Here is a 22,201-nt window from a genome sequence, read left to right as displayed (position 1 = left end):
CAGGCACCGCCCTGCCCGCACTGCGCAGGCGCGCTCTGGCGGGCGCGTACCAAGCGCAAGAGCCCCACACCGGGGGGGGGGGCACAGAACGTTGTGCTCCAGGCAGGCTCAGCGGTAGCCTCGCTAGCCACAGACACTCCTGTTCGGGAGAGACGGAGGGGAGAGTACGACGGCGACAGAGCATCTCCTAGCTGTCGCCACACCAAGAATCCGGGTCGCACTTCCCTGCTCCTTCCCCCCCCCCACTGTCACGCCTAGTGCCACCGCCCTCCTGCCCCACGTGATGCCGAGTGGGCCACGGCCCGCCGGACAAGGACCCGGATGGGGTTGCTCAACGCAGTTCTCGGCGGAGGGGGGGGAGCGGGGGCAGGGCAGGAAGGCACAACGGGAGGAAGGGGACGCCGCCCCCCCTCCCCTCCCTGAGGTGGTATCTGCCCGGGGCACACACACCCCCCCCCCCCCTTCGTACATGAAGGGAATATTTAAACTTTTTTCAACCTTAAGCGTCGTGATGTTATTGGTAAATACAGCTTTTAAGTCCTGTAGTGGTGCATTTTGTTTAATTTCGTCCGTTGGGGTTGGTGTTCGGCCCATCGTACATGCGTGAAGTAAACTGTAAATAAAAAAAATAAAAAAAATCTAACATTTACTAAAAGCTTATGTGGCGTCTCCAGCACTGATCTTGCAACAGAAACCAGGGCCCAGCCCGTGTAGGACAATCCGTGTTCCTCTGCGGTGGTCGTAATGCTTCCTGAGGAGGCTGCCTAATTTTTATAAATAAGTAATGGCTATTGCAGAGACACAGACCCAATCCTTGGAGAAAAGTAAGCATTTTTCTTCCTGTACTACAAGGAAAGGCTTATGCCTCCCTCCTTTCACCTTCCCTGCGATGCTGCTGGCTTTGACCTGGGCGCTTTGCATCGGAAGGCGGGAGGCGAGGCGGGAGAACCACCATCCTCAGGCGTTCGATGGCGCCCACCCCTCGTGTCTCCCCTCAGGCGTGCCAGGGAGAGCCTCGCCATCCAGAATTACCCAGGCTGGACGTGCTTCCAAAACGCCCGGCAGCTGCGCCAGAGCTAAGGGGACGGTGACTCGCTGAGGGAGAGGCAGGCCGCCGAGGTGGGCGAAGGCATCTCTCCCACCTTCCCTCTGGAAGCTGGCGCCTGTGACTCACCAGAACGGCAACGATATTAAAAAGATTACAAGCAGAAGACAAGCGCGGGCACCGTCTGTCTCATCTGGTTGTCTTTCCAAGCCCATGCAGCGTGGCCATGGCACTCTCCAATAAACTCCGGTAGATTTCAGTCTTTTTTCCCCTTGGTCTCTGCTCTTACTTGTCTCCGCTGGTTTCCCTTGTTCTCTCCTGACCTTCATATTAGCTATCTCCCTTTAGCACACCTTCACGCACTTTCCCTTGGACGCCTTGTCGACTTTCCTCCTACCTGTCTTCTGTCGCAGCCCTTAGACCTCATTGCCTTCACCCGGCATCAGTCAGGCCCTCCGATGCAAACACTCTTATCTTGCTTTCCCTGTCACAGGCGTTACCCAGAACGCTCTCCGGTTGTTTGAACAGGAACAGAGCAGAAACGAGTAATTTTTACCCACTTACAGACTGCTGTTTGCTCCTAATGGCAACGCCTATTGAAAATAACTCTTTATTTGGAGGTAAAAAGCAAGGCATCTAAACAGGGGTATTACATTAGCTCTGCACTGCTGGGACTGTTTCAAAATGCCAACACTCTTTAACTGTAATATCAGCCTGCCCTTAACGAGAGCTGTGTTTAGCTACCCGCTTTTTCAGTCAGAGCACTTTTGTTTGCCGTGCTGCCCTGTACGGCATTTTGTGCCGCAGTCTGAAATTCCCGTCTTGTGCCCGCTGCTATTTTAAGCCGTGACTCACACTTGGCCTGTGACCCTCTTTGTGCCGGCACAGCAGCACTGCTTGACGTGAGGATCGCCCCGGCACAGAAGGCTCTCCGAGGGAACTGGCACCTTGCTTGCCTGCGGAGGAGAAAGGAAGGAGTTTTATTCCAGCCCAGTAACTCCAGCTGCCCTCTCGAGTGCAGGGATGCATCCACAGCTACTGCCCCTTGTCACAGGGGAGTAGGCAGGTGCCCAGCCCCAGGTTGAGGAATGCATCCAAAAAATTTTGTCAAATGTAGTGCTGGCCGAGAACAGTTTTTCTTCAGGAGGACTTTCTAGAAGAGCTATGAGGAGAGGAATATATATACTTAGAGGAGAGATATATATATATATATACACCTAGAGGAAACGGGGATCGGGTACAGAGTATTACATGTTAAGCAGCCACCAGCTGTCTTCTGGAAACTCAGGCTGCTCAAATCCTTTCACAACATTTCAGAAGGGGATGGGGAACTGAAATCACTCCTGATTCCCTGTGTATAGGTTGCTGCTCCTCCTTATATAGGCAACTACCTCCCTTACCAAACTCAGAGAAGAGTTTTTTCTTTTCTCTTATGGGCTAGCAAAGAGATCCTGACGATGTTTATGCAAATGAGTACATCAACCAACCAAAGTATGTTTATTATACATAGATGTGCAGAAATTTCTGCACTATTAAAGCCATGAGTAAGAGCTGAGTCTTGTCCTACTTTTGTACAGTTGTGCTTCTTTTCCTCCATCATGCACAATGATGAAGCTCATATAGTAGAAAAATATCAGCATCTTAGTGAAAATATATATTATTAAGTAACATCTCTCACTGAATGGAGAGTTAAGACTTAGCAAAATAAACATTTATATGCTATTGAGCCATAATTCTCTTGACCAGATAATTGTATATTATTGTTATGCTTTTTACTGGTTATGCAATGTTGTACCATTTATAAGAGAGGCTTGTGTGCCTGAAAGCTGGTGTGTCTTTTGCCATTATAACACTTGGTCTAATGACAGACTGCCTCTCTTCAAATCTAGTTAAAAATGATATAAACTTTATTACTAAGAAGAGAGAAATGTGCGTGATATACAAAACAAACCTGACAAGTAGATTGTGGCAGTATATGCAAAATATGTAATAGTTTTTTATTTAGGCTTCAGTCCCATTAGCACAGCAAAAATAGTGTTTCTTGTGCATGTTAAATCCAGGCTGAGCAAAGCAGTCAGTAGAGTGGGTCAGCTTCTGCTTGGTTAACTTTGGTGTCCTTTAGCCTTTCTGCCACTCAAAGTGAGGAGGAATTTGTACGTTGCCATGTAGCTGCAGTCCTGTAGTCTTTGGGGAATCAAATGCACGCACATCCCAAGGGACTTCGGTCTCTGCAGTCGTGGGGTGGGGGGGAGGATTAAGTAGGAAAGACCTTGTCACAAAAATATATTCCTTGGGAAAGAAAGTGTTTGAGTAATGTAGTTTTGAGAAGCACTGCAAGTTTGGAATGCCTGGTTGCTTGTGTATTTTTTCCTTTTCTGCTCTGAAAAACTTGTATTTTCTCTTCACCATTTTATTGTTTCCTTGCCATTTTCAGTGAAATTAAGCACCGTAGTTTTTTTCACATTTCAGTTGCATAATAAGTTGTGGGTTTTTTCTGTAAATTAAAAAGGATTGATAACTCTATAGAAACACCTTGTTGGGGTTTTTTTTCCAAAATTTATGGGATTTCAGAATCTAACTCATGTTTTCAGAATTAACTATTTACTCATAAGCATATGGGCAAGATTGTACTCTAATGCCTCTGCTCTTAATTTCCAGCTTAATAATTAGTTACTTAAAACTTAATAATTTCTAGATAATAATAAGTTTTTAACAGATTGCAGCAAATTGCTATATATGTTAGGAAGAGATGAAATGGATTCTGTTATCTTTCTGTTTATACTTTCCACGCATACTGTACTGGCTGTGTATGTTGGAGTTGTACCAGCCCTGAAGCTACTCGCTTCAAAAACAGAACTGTGATTAATTCAGTGCCAAATGTTTATGCATCAGACAAAAATAAATCAGTATTCTTTCTAAATTCAAACAAAACAAATTAGGTGGCAATTTAAACTCTTTCATATACTTCAGAATATACTGTGATTCACTCTTTCCTGGCTTTAGAAAGAACATTCATCTCTAAGACATAACAGGAATGCTTTTGTGTAGAGAAATGGCAACGTTTAATGCATAAAACATTCCTCACATCATGCTGTGGACAAATGTATATCCACTGACAGCTATTGCTACAATATTAAGCTTCATTCATCACTTCCCTATGTCCTGCCTTCTAGTTGTAGGGCTGTGGTCATAAAACGGCCCATATGTTCTTGGGCACGTGAGGTATTGATCCTAAACTTTGGCTGAACTATACCTACTATCTTGCTGGGTTTGTTCCATCTGTGTGTGTATATATACATATATATACTTAAATACACTTGATTATGCGTGTTCTCATTTTCTGCTTGTCCAGTTTGTGCTTTCCTCACTCGTTTATGAGTGCTGAGTATGTGCAGTTATGATGTCAAAAGTAACTAAGGGTTCTCAGTGCCTTTGCTGAGATGATAGTTTCCCCAAACACTGACACCCAATCAATTGCCTCTTTGAGTATGGTAGTTTTGATTTCTTTAGCAGCTTGGCCATTTGTTTTGTGTAACAAACACACGTTCTGTCTCTAAAACTTTGCATTTATTTTGAAAACGTCGGAAGTGCACATTAAAAACAAGGATCCTTGCCTGCACTTTGTACGTAAACCTGCAATTCAAATTCCATTGGACAAAGTGTTTTGGTGTCTGAAAGACTATGGACTCTTTGTCACCGTGCTGTGTCATCTTTAACTTATGTTCTCAGTTAGTGATATGCAAATGCATTTGTCTTTATTAGACTGGTTTGATCTATCAAAACCAAAGATAGTCATGTAGGGTTTGTGTTTGCTCAGCAGGTACTTGCAGGAATAAGAGTAAAATTTGAAACAACTTGTTTTATCTGTTCAGTCTGTAAATAATATTCTGAATACTTGTAGTCAACAGAATTGGAAGTAGCTTTAGATTAATAATTCCTAGCCTTTATAGAGAATATTTCATTTTTAAATCTTACATGACAGAAATTATGTTTTTTTCAAGGTAAATCCATAGCTGAGAAGGTTAGGACCTAACAGTGTTTTAAGGGATGTCTTAGTGACTCACACAGTACATAACTAGGGAAAAATTCATAAGGTGAGATGTAGATTTTCTTTTAACCTTTCACCTCTGAAGCACTAAGGATCACTATTCACAGGACAATCTTTTATTTTAATACATGAAGATTCTGTGGAGAGATTTAATTAATAGCAGTGGCTGTCATTGAAAACTGGCTTGCATTATGAATTATACCTGCATTGTGCTGTGTATATAATCCTTTCTTTGGACTGAGTTTCATTAGCATGCAACCTTCCATGCTGATTAACCTAGGGAAAAGAAGACAAATCATTAACTTCTTGTTGGTAACACACAAAACACTTGTCTATACAAGGTAATACCCCAGGAACAAGACGCTGAGGGAAGGGAAGCATTAGCCAACATGATGCCATGCTGTCACCTACAGTGTCATCCGGCAGATTGCGGGGAGCCTGTTTATCCCTTCGGTTAATGATCTTTTTATTGAGCAGAAGGGCCAGGAGAACAGCAGAAAGGGACCATGAGAGCCACGGTTCCTGTTTATTGTTTCAGAGATCCCAAACCCAGCCTCGGGGCTTCCTTGCCTGGAGCCTCTTGCAGGGCTTGCACCTGGAGCAGGACTGAGGTACGACATTCACGACATTCACGACATTCACGTGCTTCAGAGGCACAGCACTGCATGGACTCTCTTGACCCTCTGCACAGTAGTTCTCTGCATCTAAAACAGTTACAGCAGTTGCTTACATTAAATACTAATAAATAGGAAAGCATCCATGATATTTACATAATAATGTAATTTACAAAATACAAAATTACAATGTAATTTACCTGCACTTAATGTAGCAGGTAAAAATAAAGAGTCCTTAAGCACCCCAGAGCTAGGTAATTACCTGTGGATTACTGTAAAGGCCTTGGCAAAAGGCACAATGTGACTGTCAAGTAGAAATATTGTTTTGCCAGTACTTGATTCAGATGGCCAAGTCAAAACTCTCTCTGTACAATGCTTAGGAAGTTTCCACACGCAGGCGGCCAAGCAAGAGTGGATCCCAGAGTTATTGGGAACCGGGTAGTGTCTTCCCACCTATTCCCATGTTCCCAGGCATATGAAGCCCTCCAAGAAGTTTTTTTTCCGTTGTCATTTGCTATAAAAACTGCTAACATTTATCGATAGCAATGGAGTATAAAAGCCCTAAAAAGTACACATTCTCTACTGCCACGAATAATCTAACAAATTGGCGGAGCTCTATGGGAAACCTTGGCGTGTTTGCCTAGGCTGGCTTGCACTGCAAATAGAAGTATTCGTGACAGAGACTTTTATTTTTTATGAAACAAACAAGCTGAAGTGCATTATATGGCACTCAGTCTGAAGAAATATGTATTCTGCTAGCGCTGGGCTGACAGATTTTTGCAGGTGTGCCTCTCCCCCACCCTGTGTCTGTGCGTGTGTCATTCCCCTCCTCTCTCTGTGTCCATGGGTGGGTCTCTGCCCCCCACCCGTGTCCCTGAGTGTGTCTCCCCCCCGCCTTGTCCGTGGCTGTGTCTATTCCCCCGTGTCCATGTCTCTACCCCCCCGTGTCCATTTGTCTGTCTCTTTGCCCCACCATGTCTATCTGTCTCCCTCTTCCCTCCCTGTGCTGTCCATCTGTCTCTGTCTCCCCCACGCCTCCCCGTGTCTGTATTTCCCCCCACCCCCATGTCTGTCTTTCCTGTACACCCCCTTTACCCTTACCCACGCGAGTTTTTACCCCCACAGCACGCCACCCGCATCCCCTGCCCTCCTATCTCATGCCCTCACTCCCCCCCATCCTCTCTCCCCCTCAAGCCCCCCTCCACCCCACCATATTCCACACCACGCACCCCCCATAACCCCTCTGCCTCCGGACCCCTGGGGCGCTGCTTGCACCCCAAACCCCCCCAAACCCCGACACCCCCCTGCGCCAGCTTCCCTGCATCCCACTCCCACCCCAGTCTCCCTCCTCCTGTGTTTTGGGTTTGGTCTGGGGACAGCATTGGGCAGGGGGGGGCCGCGTCAGTCATGGCTGAGCGGCGCTTGCACAGCACCAAGGGCTGTTCTGCTCCTCACGACAGCCCGGACAGCTGACCCCAAGGGACCCAAGGGATTTTCCAGACTGCATGAGGTCATGTGCGGCAATAAAACTGGGGCTGGAGTTTTTGGGGGGGGGGGTGCTGCTTGGTCATCGGTTGGCTGGGGGTGAGCAATTGTTTTCATTTGTATCACTTGCCTTTTTTTGCTTTTATTTTTCTCTGTTAGGTTTTTTCTTCTTTTCCTTACCGTTTATTGTTGTTGTTATTTCTTTTTAATTATTGATACCTCAAGCCATAAGTTTTCTCACTTTTGCCCTTCCGATTCCGAGCGAGTGAGCGGTTGTGTGGTGCTTCATTGCCGGTTGGGATTAAACCACGGCACAAGGTTAGTTGCAAGCCCTGCCTGGCTGATGCTTTAGGCCCTCCATGTTATTCCTACCATCTTGATAGGCCGTCCTTGTTCCTCCTTGCTGCTTTATAGTGCCTTTTGCTCCATAGGCAGGAGTACTCGGGCCGTGCGAGCATAGCTGTCTCCCAACCGCTGGGAAGGAACTCTGCCAAAGGCAAAGAGCGAAACGGCCGTGGCACAACCTGCAGCGATTCTGCCTCTCGAGGGACCCTTTCTCTCACCTTTTACTCTGTCCAGCTCGTCTGGAAAGTACGGTTGGTGCAGAAACTGCCACCCCCTGTACCTCCTTCTCGGGTTGGCGCTGTGTACAGGCTGCCGAGGTCACCAACTCTGCACGGGACACCGGCACCCTGGCGAGCTTTACACCCGGTCATTCCTTTCCCCTTGGGCAGCAGCGGTTCTGCTCCAGGCAGCCGCTTTCTCAAGGGCGAAGGGCTGGGACGACAACAGGCTGCTGCACGCTCCCGGTGCAGGAAAAGCTGAGGTCCTTTCTGCGCTGCTAACGGCTCGTCACAAGGGAACCCTGCTCTGCTTTTAGCAGAAAAAGGTGCCGGTCGCAGGCAGCCACGTATCACTGAGGCGTATTTCTTGCCCTGCGGTCTTGATGCCAAAACAATCCAGGGTTCAAGTTACAAAAGCCTTTTGCCATCAGGGCAAGACGACAGCTAGATTTCTACCAGCACTGTTATTTCAGCTGTGTTGCTAGCTGAAAAGTGGCTTGCAGGCCAGGAGAGATTTAGAGGGGTGTGAATTAAAGAAAGCGAGTGTTTGTTTTAAGGAGGCGAATTAGGCAGCCAAAGGAGCTGAGCTGCTCAGCCGACACGTTGGCAGCAAAGCGCGACTGCGACGCTTGCTGGCGGGAGCGGCACGGAGTGCTGAGCCACGCTCCTGTACCGAGCAAAGATGGAACCTCCAGGGCTCTAGTCATCTGCTGAGGACATCTAATATACTGCCGTGCCCCTTTGCTTTCCTTCCTCCACGTCTAATTACTTTGCAGGCTGGAGGGCAGGGGGGTAAGTTAACATCGTGCGGTGTTTCTTACCTCAGTGACAAAGCCTGCACGAGAAGCCTTGTGTGTATGCAGGATTAGGAGAGCAGAGTGCTGATAGCACAGAGGTGAGGAAATGTGCAACCCCCGCAAAAAAGCCCAAGGATCACCAGCGCGTCGCTCATCTGCAGATCAGCCGCTCGCATCTGGTCTGCTCAGACGCGCTGTTTTCTGCTAAGCGTAGCTGCCCCCCTCACCCAAAGCAGCTTTCCGTCTCTTCTGGCCTGCCTTCAGGACGTCATCCGTGTGGCCTTATTTTTTTTAAATCTCTCCCCAGCATGTGTTGACTCGCTGCCGCTGTCACCGAAATCGGGAAATGAACTCATTAACACTAATGTAGTATTAAGAAGCAGGCATTCTTTATTGCAGCGCCGGATGCACGGGGGATCGCTCAGCCTATCGTGCATGTCGTACGTTGCATCAGTCAAAGCTTGTATTACCCTGTTACATACATATGCATTAAGTTTCCCAGAATGATTATACTTATTCAATCTCTTTCCTGGGACTAATTATCATATTTACATAGTCATTACGCAGGCAGCCTGGGTCTCTGAGGGGCTTCCATGGGGGTCTTGAGAGATGCCTGGTGGTCCCTAGTGCTTGTGAAAGGGCACTTCTTACTGTCCTTCCTGTGAACCCTGGGTTCCTCTTTATGGTCACGAGTTGGCCCATCAACCATCTGGTCTCAAATTGTTGCAAGAGTTGTGAGCTTCAACTGGGTTCTGCTTATCTAGACGTAAGCATTCTTTAGTTCCAGCTATCTCTGGTTAACCAGGAGGCCTATTCACAAGCATCCTTGAGCTATCAATGTTATTTACTGTCGTTTAATGAATTAAGTTCACCTCACAACACTGTCACTCCCACAACCCCGATGTGAGGTGCAGAACGATACAGCAATCCCTGGGGCTCACTCCGGGGGAACCCCCCCCTACCTGTTCCACAGGTTCCCTGTGCTCCTCCTCCGGGGGTAATGGGGTGGGGGGCACGGACAGAAGCAACCACCAGATTTTTAAAGCAGTCAAACCCAAAGGACTGAAATGCTCCAGCCACTTGGGTGCTTTTTGGTACAGAGGCAATGAAGATTACTGCCTGGGCTGCGAGTGGGAAAAGGGCAGGGAAATGTAAACGCTGTACCCCCCAGCAAGCAGTTACCGCCTTCGGATGGTGTAAACTGGGCTGTTTAGTCACTTCTCACCCTCCTGAACGTTCAGAAAAGACTAATTAACAGGCTGCTGCCGTAGTGGCAAGGCAGTGCTGGGGGCTGGGGGCTCCTGGCGGTGCGAGAGCTGTGATGAGCCCAGGACCCTTGAGGTCCTGTCGCCCCTCTTGTGCGTCCCAGGCTCTCCCTGCCCCTTTCCTGGCCCCTTCTCTTTCCCATGCTGCTGTGATTATTTTTTTGGTTCCCTGTACCTCTCCTCTCTATTCTTCCATCCTGCTCCTTCTTCCTCCCTCTTGTTCTACCACTCCTTTTTCTTTTTCTCTCTGTGCTTTTGTCCTGCTCCCTCTCCCTCCTTTTTTCACCCTCCATCTCTGTCCTGCAGCCCATCGCTGTTTTTTCCTTTTCCCTCTTTTTGTGCTGATCTGCATCTGCCTCTTTTTCCCCCACAACCTCTCTGGCTTGTTCCCTGGTGTTCTTTTCCTCCCTGCACCAGTATGTGCTCCTCTGTGTCCCTGCCTTCCAATCTTTCTCCCTCCTTCCTTTTCTTTCTCCCTCCTTCCTTTTCTTTCTCCCTCTCTCCCTTTGTATTACTCATTGTCGCTGGTAGTTTTCTTTCTGCATCTCACTGTACCCATCCTCCTTCCTGTTCATCTCTTACTCTTTCTGACCCTTTGTGCTGCTCCCTGTCCCTATTATTTATTGCTTCACCTCTCTGTCCTGCTCTCTGTTGCTGTGTTTTCTCTTGCTCCATGTCTCTGTCATTCTCTCTGTTGCTCTCATTGGCTCTCTATCCCAGTGTCCTGCTCCCCAACCCTCTCTCTTTCACAGTATCCCACTTTCTGCCTCCCTGTCCCTCACCTGTTTTCTATATCCCTCTGTCCTTCCTCCTGTCTTTCCTTGTCCCTCTGGCCTGCTACGCATCACTGCCTTTTTTTCCCTTCTCCATCTCTCTGCCTCAGTCCTGTCACTCTCCTCCTCTCTCATCTCTAATGTTTCTTTCTTGATCTCTGCCCTGCTCCCTGTCCCTTTTCTTTTATTCTGTCTTCCCCCTAACTGTTTGTCTGTATATCTCCATACTACTGCCTATCCCATCGTTTCTCGCTGTGTCCGCCTACCAAGCTCGCTGTCCCATTATTCCCCTTTGTCCTGTTCCCTGGCCTTTTTTCTCATCCTGCAATCCATCAGACCATCTTCAATAACGGGATGGTCTATGTGGCACCAGGCCTGCTGGCGTCAGATGGGATTCACCTTTCTCAAAGGGGGAAGAGCATCTTTGCTCATGAGCTAGTGGGGCTTATTGACAGAGCTTTAAACTAGACTTGAAGGGGGATAACATCAGGCTTGCCCAGGACAAGCTGTGGGATGACACACCAAGGTTAGAGGGACAGGGTGCTTGTGTGCGTGGCTTTTGCTTTACCTATTAAACTGTCTTTATCTCAACCCACGAGTTTTCTCACTTTTACCCTTCTGATTCTCTCTCCCCATCCCACTGTGAGGGGAGTGAGCAAGCGGCTCGGTGGTGCCTAGTTGCCGGCTGGGGTTAAACCATGGCACCAGTGCAACAGGTTGATAGTCAGCTGGAGTCAGACCCCATCAGGGCAGCTCCCAGGGATTTTCTGAGAGCTGGTGGAGAGAAAGCAGGAAGAGGGGCAGGAGATGGCTGCCCCCATCCCTCTGGGTACCTGGAGGCCTTCCCACTCCCTGGAAAAGGTGCTGGGTGCCTCTCCAACTCAGCAGAACTCCTCCAGCCCTGCTCACCCCATGCAGTCGCCCCCAGCTCCAGCACCTCCCCTGAAGCCTGTCCCATGGCCACCGACTGCCTCCAAACCCTGTAATCATAGCAGCAAGCTGGCCCTTTGTCCCGGTTTTGGCTGGAATAAAGTTAATTTTCTTCCTAGTAGCTGGTATAGTGCTGTGGTTTGGATTTAGTATGAGAAGAATGTTAACACACTGACATTTTAGTTGTTGCCAAGCAGTGTTTATACCAAGTCAAGGACTTTTCAGCTTCTCATACTGCCCTGCCAGTGGAGGCTGGGAGCGCACAAGAAACTGGGAGGGGACGCAGCCAGGACAGCTGACCCAAACTGGCCAAAGGGGTATTCCATACCATGGGATGTCATGCCCAGTATATAAACTGGGGGGGGGGTGGTTGGCCTGGGAGGGATCGCTGCTCAGGAACTAACTAGGCATCTGTCAGTGAGTGGTGAGCAATTGCATTGTGCATCACTTGTTTTGTATATTCTATTATTATTCCTTCCTTTTCTGTCCTATTAAACTGTCCTTATCTCAATGTACGATGTACCAGCTGTCCCTGGCCTCCATCAGTTACATGCGTGAGCCACCATGGACTGAAGAAGCCTCGCAAATGAGGAGCATTGAGGGCGAGGGTCGGGCAGGCGGCACTGCGGAGGAGGAAGGGGCAGAGGCAGAGGGAGAAGCATCCAAGAGGTGAAGGTCTCCTGCCTGGTGCCAGGAGCTGTGGCGAGTTGCAAGCCCTCTCCTCTATGTCCTGGCCCATCCCTGCCACCCTTCTTCAGATGTCTGCCTGCCTCCCTTCTATGGCTTCCCAAAACTTTTGTTATTCTCCTGCCAAATCTGCCCAGTACCCCATTGCCTTTTAAATTTTTAATAAGTCTCTCTCTTACCTGCTTCCTTTCCCTGTTTATTTTTTCCACGCTGCCTGGTACACCACTACTTTTTAAATTTAATTTCTACATCTTCCCCTATCTGTCTCCCTGATCCTGGTTTTTTATTCCTCCCTCTGTCCTGTAGCCAGTTGCTTAGGACTGGCTGGGCATCAGTCAGTTGGTGGTGAGCAATTGTTTTCATTTGCATTGCTTGTTTTTCTTGGGTTTTATTTTTCAATTACCTTGTTGTTATGGTTTTTTTCCCTCTTACAACTGTTTTTTAAAAAGTATTTTTAATTATTAAACTGTTCTTATATCAACCCATGAGTGAGTTTCTCACATTTACCCTTCTGATTCTCCCCCCCATCCCACTGTGAGGGAGTGAGCGAGCAGCTGTATGGTGGTTGGTTGCTAGCCAGGGTTAAACCATGATGCTACGTCTACTTTGATGAAGCTGCCTATTGCTATTTTTTAATTATTTCCTGTCTGTTGTGAGTTCTTGAGCTCTCTCAGCCTCTACCTGTATTTGAATCATGTGGCAGTAAAAGTTAGTTAGTAACAGCAGGACAGTTAAGCAAGGCACAACAGCAAAGGGGAATGGACAGGGTTGTGGGCTGTGATGGGGAGTGAGGTCGATTGCTTGGGTTTTGTTCTTTTGGGGTCTCTGTGCTGCCCGAGTTTTTAAGTCGGTCAAAAGAAGTTGCTGGTCTGTTTTGTACGGCAGGCTCTCTCTTTTGGGAAGTGGTATATAACTTCTGTGTGTGCCTCTCTGCATTTTCCCAAGGCGGGCCTGGCATCGGAGCTTGTGGTTCCCGAGACATCAGAGCCGGCCCGACTAGACACACGGGCACCTGATGCGGCCGCTGACCCTGGAGGTCAGATTTAACTGGAGGAGAGCGGGGCGATGTTAGGCTGCTGGGGGAAAGGGGGAGTCCGGGAGGTGGCTATTGCCGTGGGGGTAAGAGGAGGGATGGGTGCGTGCTTCTCGCGGGTGTTACTGTTTTTCTTGAACTTGCTGATGTAACTGGCTCAGCACGGCAGACTGGAGCGCAAAGCACAGATCAACAAGGTTAGTGGAGTGAAGAAGTTCAAACGTGGACGGTTTACTGTCGGTTGGGGTAGTTGTCAGCATCTGGTTGACTTTGCTTTCTTTTGTTGCTGCAGATGCACAGCGGGGAGCCAGATGCCGAAGGGAGATGGTGAAGGGAGAGCCATAAGGAGGGCGGGGGGCAGACGGCCCTGGCCTTGTCTCTGCCCGGATCCTACACCTCTGTGTCCGTGTGTGTCCGTGTGTCCATGTGTGTGTGCCTCCCCCTGCCCCCTGTGTCCGTGGGGGGGTGTCTGCCCCCACCCCCATGCCCCCGTGTTCGGGGTGCGTGTGTCTCTTCCTCTGCCCCTGTGTCTGTAGTTCCCTAACAATGCCATAACTCGTCATTAAATTCAACTTTCAGCCACAAAAATGAGAATTACTACGATAAAGTAACCCGAAATGTTTTCATTATATTTTTATGTAATTTTACGGTTTTCCCACAGTTAAAACTATGAATAAGCTTCTAATAATAAGCTCTCAGAGTTCTTTCTGATATGGTGACAGGACTCCTGAGAAACCTTTCAAACTGAAGAAACTGAACTGAAGGAAGAATTGGAGCCACAGTGGTTCATAACAGGACATGTTCTTCAGCTGGACAAATTGAAGGAGCAGCACCTTTGTCATAGACCTCCAGCAAGGAACAAATTAAAAGGAAAAAACGAACAAATCTGTCATATCAGAACCATCTCCTGTTACCTGGGTCTTTTCCTGTTATCAACATTTCCAAAAGCAGCTATTCCAATTCTGAACCGTGCCTCTACCCGAAAACTTTTTATGAATGAAAACTGAATTTTGAAAAGGCAGTCCTTGAGAAAGTTTCACTCGAAAACATTAGTATGACAAAAATTGTGTCACAGGCTGTGAGAGGCTGAACTGTGAACTGTTTATCTTGAGCCATTTGTCTTGAGGATGGCTTGTTTAAGCAGGACAGTCCTCCGGCCGCTGAATGCGATAAGGACAACTATCAGGGCACTGAGGCGTCTGGGGAATGCGGAGCCTGCCATTGCCATGGAAAACGTGGTCCTTGAGATAACGTACCGGTTTTAGGTGTTGATCAGCGCTTGTGCGAATAGTCCGTATGTGCCCGCATTGGACCGTGCCCTATAAAACTGTGGAGATGAGCCGTGGGGTGCACCCACCACCGAAGGACTGAAGGCTGAGGACCAAGGGGACGCCGCTGGATCCACGGTGGTGACTCTTCTTGCGACCTAATCCCGGGGGCTTGCTTGATTTCTGCCTTTTTCTTCCATCCTTACCCTGTCGCTGCTATTTTCTATTTTTGATACTAAAAGCTGGTTTGGGGTGTGCGGCATCTGACCTGGTTTGCGTCTTAATCTCGCTCTTGGGATCGTATCGAAACCTTCCCCGACGTTGGATCGGGACATTAAATTGGCGTCCCGGAGAGGATCTCTGGAGAGGAGAGTGCTGTCCTGTTCCCCACATACGTGAGACCTCTCAGGAACGTGAGGGGGCGAGCTTGGCTCGTGTTTGTTTAAAAACCTACCTGCTGCCTTCCGAGACGAGCGCTTCCCCGCTTTAGACGAGATGAGTGACGGTAAAATTGCCCGTGCGGAGCAAAAAGTTTTGTTTGATTTTTTAGAAAAATATAAAGCGCGACCCTCTGTGCCCGGGGTAGACTGGGCTCGGGAAAACTGGTATAACCTGCAGAGCGTTGTCGATCGGGTGGTGGCTTTACAGCAAGTCTCTGGAGTGAGGTCAGGGAAAGGAAAAGCCGTTGTCTGCGCCGTTCTCGGTGCCAGCCTGGCCGCAGCAGTAGAGGCGAGGGATCGCCGCCTCGCTGCAGAATCTCAGCTCACTGAATCCCTCCAAAACCTTGCTCGGTCCCTTCAGGGGCAAGTGGCGGAATTAAAAGAACAGCTCGAAACAGAAAAGAACGAAGTGAAACATTTGCAGACTGCTCTTAAGGAGCGGCTCCTTGCGGATGCTGTCCACGAGGAATTTCCCCCCAAATCAGAAATCAGCTACCCCCTTTGCGACCTGCAGGCAGCGAAAGAGAGAGTAGAGAAGCTAGAACCACCTTCGTCGCAACCCTTAGTCAAGACTGGGTATATTTACGATCATGAGCAGGACCAGTTCCCCCAAGTTACAACTAAAGAGGTCCCCTATACCGCCACCGAGTTGGCAAAACTAAAAAAGGAATTTAGCCAAACCCCCAAGGAGTCAGAAACGGAGTATGTGTGGAGAGTATCATTGTCGGAGGGAGACCACGTTCCGTTAAGTGAAAAGGAGGCAGAAGGGTATTGGGGACCAGGAGTGTTTTTAACTACTGGGAACCACCGTGCCCCCTGGTCTTTAACCCAACGGGCAGCCTATTGGGTGGGGGGGTTGAACCCCTTGGAGAGGGGGGATCCTCTCATGATTACGGGCACTGTTGCTCAATTAGTGGAGAGTGTGCAGAAGGCGGCTTGTCTGCAAATGATGTATGATCGAAAATTAGACCCTGGACAGGAGTCCCTGATGATGATGCTGGTAGATCCCGAGCGAATGACTCCCCTTATATGGGGGCTCCCCGATTCTTTGAAGCCTGTTGGTATACAATTACAAGGAAGGATACAGGCGATGCCCCAGGGTCAGAGAGTCACTGCTGCTTTAGAAAGACTCACGCCCCATGGGCACCGCCGACCCCCAGGTAGGAAAATGTGGACTTGGGGAGAAGTGGCCCAGGAATTGATTAATTACAGGTGCAATTATGTTCCCGTTAACCTTCCAGCCACCAAAACGGACTCGAGGGGCTTGAGGCAAACAGAAGTAAAAGCAGTTCTGCGCCCTGGGAGTGACAAGAGAACACCCCTTACCAAATGGCTGGGAGAGACATCCCGAACAAATGTGATAGACTGTGGGCAGAGGGACGGCAGAAGGGGATCCCGCGTGACATAATGGACGGGCTGCCAACAGACAAATTAGAAAAGTTGGTTACAGGGTGGCAGACCCACTCTTCTTTTAACTCCCTGGTGTGGCCAGTACAAAAACCTAATGGCAAGTGGAGATTGACTATAGATTATTGCAGACTTAATGCAAATACTGGTCCATTGACAGCTGCGGTACCTAATATTGCTGAGCTTATAACCACAACCCAGGAACGAGCCCACCCGATTATGGTAACAATGTGTAGGGTTTAGGGTTATTCCATGAGGGGCCCGGACAATAGAACACCAATATGATGATTAAAGTCGCCAGTTTATTGAGCCTAGCTGATTATTCTTACACAATTCTCTAAGTTGCCCAGAAGCTCCGATTGGCTGCTGCATGCAAGCATTTGGTGTCCACGTGCACAAACATAAAATGTGATTGGTTATATCGATACTGTCCACGCATATAAACATAAGGTACAATTAGTTATACTCACTCTGTACACGCGCATAAACACAGGACATAATTGGCTATATTAACTAGAGCATGAGAAACTTGCCTCAGCCCAATTGGTCGAGATAAACTGCTGAATTGAGGTTGTTTGTGCCAAGCTCCCTTTATCGTGGAATGTCCACCTGTGTTTTTCTAATTGGGATCTTTCTTTTTCTATCTTCTTGTTTATTCTGTTCAAGGCCTTCTAAAGGCGTCTGGAATGCTCTTGCGACCATGAGCTACTTTCAGGCCCAATAACTAAGTTCCATATAATTGAACCCTACAACAGTGGATGTTAAAGATACAGTTTTTATGGTCCCTCTGCAACCAGAGGACCAAGACCGCTTTACATTCACTTGGGAGGGTCAGCAATTTACTTTCACCCAACTCCCACAAGGATATAAGCATTCCCCGACTGTAGCCCATCATGCATTAGCGCAGGAGCTAGAAGTAGTTCAGACAGAGAAGGAGGTCAGTGTTTACCAATATATCGATGACATTCTTGTGGGAGGTGATGAGACAGAAAAAGTTCAGATAACTCAGGATAATATAATTTCCCACTTATAAAGCTTGGGGCTGAGAATTCCACCAGAGAAAATACAAACACCCTCGAGCAAAGTAAAGTTTTTAAGAGTTTGGTGGAAGGAAGGAATGACGTGTATTCCACCAGATACCCTTTCCTCGTTAGATCAGATTAAAATGCCAGATTCAAAAAAGGCTTTGGAGCATGTACTAGGATTACTTGTGTTTTGGAGAAAACATATCCCTGATTTTTCAATTTTTGCAAGACCCCTGTATGACTTGTTGCGAAAACGGGCTCAGTGGGAATGGACTAAGCCCCATGAAGAAGCATTGCAGTTGCTAGTGTTTGAAGTGACTGCCCATCAAGCTCTTGGTCCCATTCACCCCACAGACCCCATCCATATTGAATGGGGATTTGCCAAGAGCGGGCTATCAATACATTTATGGCAAAAAGGCCCCGAAGGACCCACTCGACCTATTGGGTTCTATTCTCGCAGTTTTAAGGATGCGGAAAAAAGACATACTGCTTGGGAGAAGGGTTTGTTTGTAGTCAGTTTAGCCTTGAGAGAGGCTGAAGAGACTATTCAGCAACAGCCTATAGTGCTTAGAGGCCCATTTAAGGTAACCAAAATGGTTTTAGCAGGAACTCCAGCCCCTGATGGGGTGGCTCAGAGAGCCTCTGTGTGGAAATGGTATGCCCAGATAGAGCATTATTGTGACATTTTTACAGTGTCTGAGGGAGCTGCCAAGATGTTAACCATTCAAGAAGAGATGAGCCCAGACAGAGAAACAGCTGAACTCCCTCCTGTAATACAAGTGGCCCCTCTGTTTTCCGAGCAGTTGCAGGATGTTTGGTTTACCAATGCTTCCTCTAAGCGAAAAGGAAAAACTCGGAAATATCGAGCTGTAGCACTCTGCATAGACACCGATGAACAAATAATCCCTGAAGGGGAAGGTAGTGCTCAAGTAGGGGAATTAGTTGTGGTATGGAGTGTTTTCCAGCATGAAGCCCAATCTACCTCTCCTGTCTATACCTATACTGACTCCTATGCTGTATTTAAAGGCTGTACGGAATATTCGGCTTCCGTTCTGGGAACAGAATGAGTGGGAGGTCAATAGGATACCTGTATGGCAGAAAGAAAGGTGGCAAGATATTCTAACCATTGCTAGACAAGGAAAGTTTGCAGTAGCCTGGGTGGCTTCCCACCAACAGGATAACACCCCTGTTAGCCAGTGGAATGGCAAAGCTGACAAATTAGCGCAATTAGTTCCCCTCCAGAACACCCCAAGAGCAGAAGATTGGGAGCGATTGTTAGAATGGCTGCACGTAAAGAGGAAACACTCAGGGGTCAAAGATCTCTACTGTGAGGCCCACGCTCGAGGTTGGCCAGTTACCAGGGAAGAATGTAAAACTTGTGTGTCCGCCTGTGAACAATGCCGTACCTGCTTAGAAAGACACCCCCTGGAAGGTGAACCCCTACACTCGAGGGAGGGGAAAGGGCTGTGGGAAGCTTGGCAAGTGGACTACATTGGCCCTTTCCGAAAATCAGAAGGAAAGCATTATGTGTTAGTTGGAGTAGAGATAGTGTCAGGGTTAGTCCAAGCCAAAGCGTTTGCCAGAGCTACTGGGGAAAACACGGCGAAAGCTTTGAAAGAGTGGTTTGGCACCTTCCCCAAACCACGGTCAATTCAGTCGGATAATGGTTCCCACTTTACTGCTAAAATAGTCCAAGATCGTTCAACCCAGGAAGGAATCTTGTGGGTACACCATACTCCGTATTATCCACAGGCAAACAGAATTGTGGAAAGAACGAATGGCCTACTGAAACGCTTCCTCAAACCACATAAGCCAGGATGGGCCGAACGGCTATGGGATGCAGTGACTACTGTTAACAGTCATTGGGGAGTAAATGGGTGCCCGAAAATTACAGCATTCTGCCTGAAGGCCCCAATCATTATACCAGCCCCAGATGGCCTGGGTCATCCCAGAAATCCATCACATTTCCCGGGCCAACCAGTCTTAGTTGAACTCCCCATGGTGGGGGGCTATACCCCTGGTACTGGAAACCCCAATGAATAAATATGCTTGGAAAGCAAAAGATGCTCATGGAAAAGAACATAAGATCAACACCAGGTGGATTATTCCATCCTTCTAATAACAACTTTTTTCCGGTTCCTTAGAACGAACTGAGTCTGCTTTTTCTTTTCTCTTTCAGGTGAAGACTCTGGAGCCTGCCTGAAGGAACACGTGAAGCTGTTGATTTTCTGTGTGGTTTTGTCAGTGATTGTTTTGTTAATATTTATAGGATGTTTGCATACCACCGCAGATGTTGTTTTGGTCAACCCTTGTTGCTGCCTTTAATATTTGGGGGAACTCTTCCCCCCCTCCTCCCCCCTTTTTGACTTGTCGTGGCAAAATGAATTTATTGTTTTAGGCCAGCAAGTGGCCAACGCTTTTAATCTGACTAACTGTTGGGTATGTGGAGGGCCCTTAGGTTTGGAAAGCTGGCCACAGACTGCTGTCCCTATTCCCGAAATGGTTAATGAGTAATTACAGGGAGGTCAAAAAGGATTCTTATTGGGGTGAAGACACACAGCCCTGGACAATACGATACCCAGTCCAAGGCGAATATTGCTTGAACTGAACACAGAAAGATGGTGTCCCTGTAGGAAATAGCAAGTGCAACTGGACCTATACTTACGGCAACCATTGCCTTCACTGATGGTTGTAGACCAGTCGATTGTTCAAACCACGGGGCAACCACGTCATTGCCAGAAAGGGATGACGAAGCATATTGTTGCCTCCTGAGCTCCAGTTCTCCAAATTTTGTACCTTGCTGGCCCAAATGGGCTTGGGTGAATCAAACAGGGCACAGAAAACAGTTTGCCAATTTTTGGTCTTCCACTGATCAGTCTAATAACCGTCTTAATGTTACCTGCTTTTGGCACCGCGGTTCCGGTCCCTGGAAATGCAAATTCACCAATAAAACATATTCTCGGCTCCCTGACGGGACTCAAATTTGGTGGTCAAGTGATAATAAAGACCACTGTCAGGGACATTTGAGCATAGGTCCGGATGGACTTCCTATCTGTTGGGGCACCATGGAGGAGGTAGGAAAAACCGTGGACAGGTTGTTGATGAACAGTCCGTCACATCATCCTCTAGGATTAGGTAATACAACATATTTCCAGTCACCACGGACGCCCACCGGTTTGTTTGAAAATGGCACCCTAGCCTTAAAGGGCCACTGTTGGGTGTGTGGCCAACATGCCTACAAACTGTTACCAGCAAATTGGACTGGAGCGTGTTATGTGGGGGTAATTTGCCCTTTGTTTTTTCTGCTCCTGGAGGATGAAGGTGACAGACTGGGTGTTAAGGTATATGATGATCTCAATCGATATCGGCAGTCCACTGATACTTCCATAGCAGGTGGAAGTGGTCAAACCTGGGGCAAAGATGAGTGGACCCCTCAACGTATCGTACAACATTATGGACCTGCCACCTGGAACCCCAACGAGTGGGTTAGCGGTGCTCGAGAACCTATCTATAATTTAAATTGCATTATTTGGTTACAAGCCATTCTAGAGATCATTACTAATGAGACAGCCCATGCCCTTGATCTATTGGTGGATCAAGCCACACAAATGCGAACAGCAATATTACAGCATCGCATGGTTCTTGGCTACCTGCTAGCCAAAGAAGGAGTTGTTTGTGGTAAACTAAATGATTCTAACTGTTGCTTAAAAATTGATGACAGCGGGAAAATTGTTAAACAAATTACCGTGGGAATACAAAAGCTGGCCCATGTTCCTGTCCAGACATGGAAAGGCTGGTACATTGATATGTTTTCCTGACTCCCTGGTGGTCCATGGGTTAAGCAAATCCTATTCTACTTGTTACGTGGTTTTGCCATGTTGTTATTTTTAACATGTATCATTCCATGTTTTATACAATTGACTCAACCTGTTGTAACTAATATGCAATTTGTAACTACTGCTTCACCTTACAGGGTTAAGCAAATTCACCCTGTGTGTCAAACCATGCCATTGGTAGTATGGATTGTATGAAATGCTCTTTTCTGGCCTTTTCTACATAACTATCTTTTCTCAAAATCACCATGGGACCTGAAGCAATCTTTGAACCATGGGGTGGTGCGAGAGACTGAACTGTGAACTATTTACCTCGAGCTGTTTGTCTCTGGGATGGCTTGTTTAAGCAGGACACTCCTCCGGCCGCTGAATGCGATAAGGATGACTATCAGGGCACTGAGGCACCCGAGGAGGAGCGGGGCTGGAGCCACCGGAAGCATGCAGGAACGAGGAGACTGCCATTGTCATGGAAACCGTAGTCCTTGACATAATGTATGGGTTTCTGGTGTTGATCACATGAAGGTTGTGTGATAGACGAAACCTACAGTGTGTGAACAGTACGTATGTGCATGCATCAGACCGTGCCCTATAAAAAACGATGGAGACAAGCCATGGGGTGCACCCACCACCGAAGAACTGAAGGCTGAGGACCAACAGGACGCTGCTGGATCCATGGTGGTGACTATTCTTGCAACCCTATCCCCAGTGCTTGCTTGATTCTGCCTTTTTCTTCCATCCTATCCTATTGCTATTATTTTCTACTTTTGATACTTTTGCTAATAAAAGCTGGTTTGGGTATATGGCATTTGACCTCATTTGTGTCTTAATCTCGCTCTTGGGATCATATCGAAACCTTCCCTGACATTGGATCAGGACACAGACATACACACATTGCCTTCTGTCAGGTGGCTGGAGATAGGACGAGGAAATGGCATCATCTCCAGCCACCTGACAGAAGAGACCAGCAGCCACCTTGCTACAACCTCCT

The 22,201-nt window shown here is 47.7% G+C and overlaps 1 protein-coding gene across 1 annotated transcript; it reads left to right on the top strand.

The window, feature by feature from the left end:
• The first annotated feature begins 14,950 nt into the window (after positions 1–14,950).
• Positions 14,951–16,571, top strand: LOC142029430 (uncharacterized). The gene has a single exon (XM_075024284.1). The coding sequence runs from the start codon at positions 15,004–15,006 to the stop codon at positions 16,354–16,356; it is 1,353 nt and encodes a 450-aa protein (XP_074880385.1). The 5' UTR covers positions 14,951–15,003; the 3' UTR covers positions 16,357–16,571.
• Positions 16,572–22,201: the final 5,630 nt, after the last annotated feature.

Source organism: Buteo buteo, chromosome 3 (assembly GCF_964188355.1).
Source record: "Buteo buteo chromosome 3, bButBut1.hap1.1, whole genome shotgun sequence".
Taxonomy (NCBI): domain Eukaryota; kingdom Metazoa; phylum Chordata; class Aves; order Accipitriformes; family Accipitridae; genus Buteo; species Buteo buteo.
Note: the sequence above shows the minus strand (reverse complement) of the source record. Positions and strands in the feature narration are given on the sequence as shown.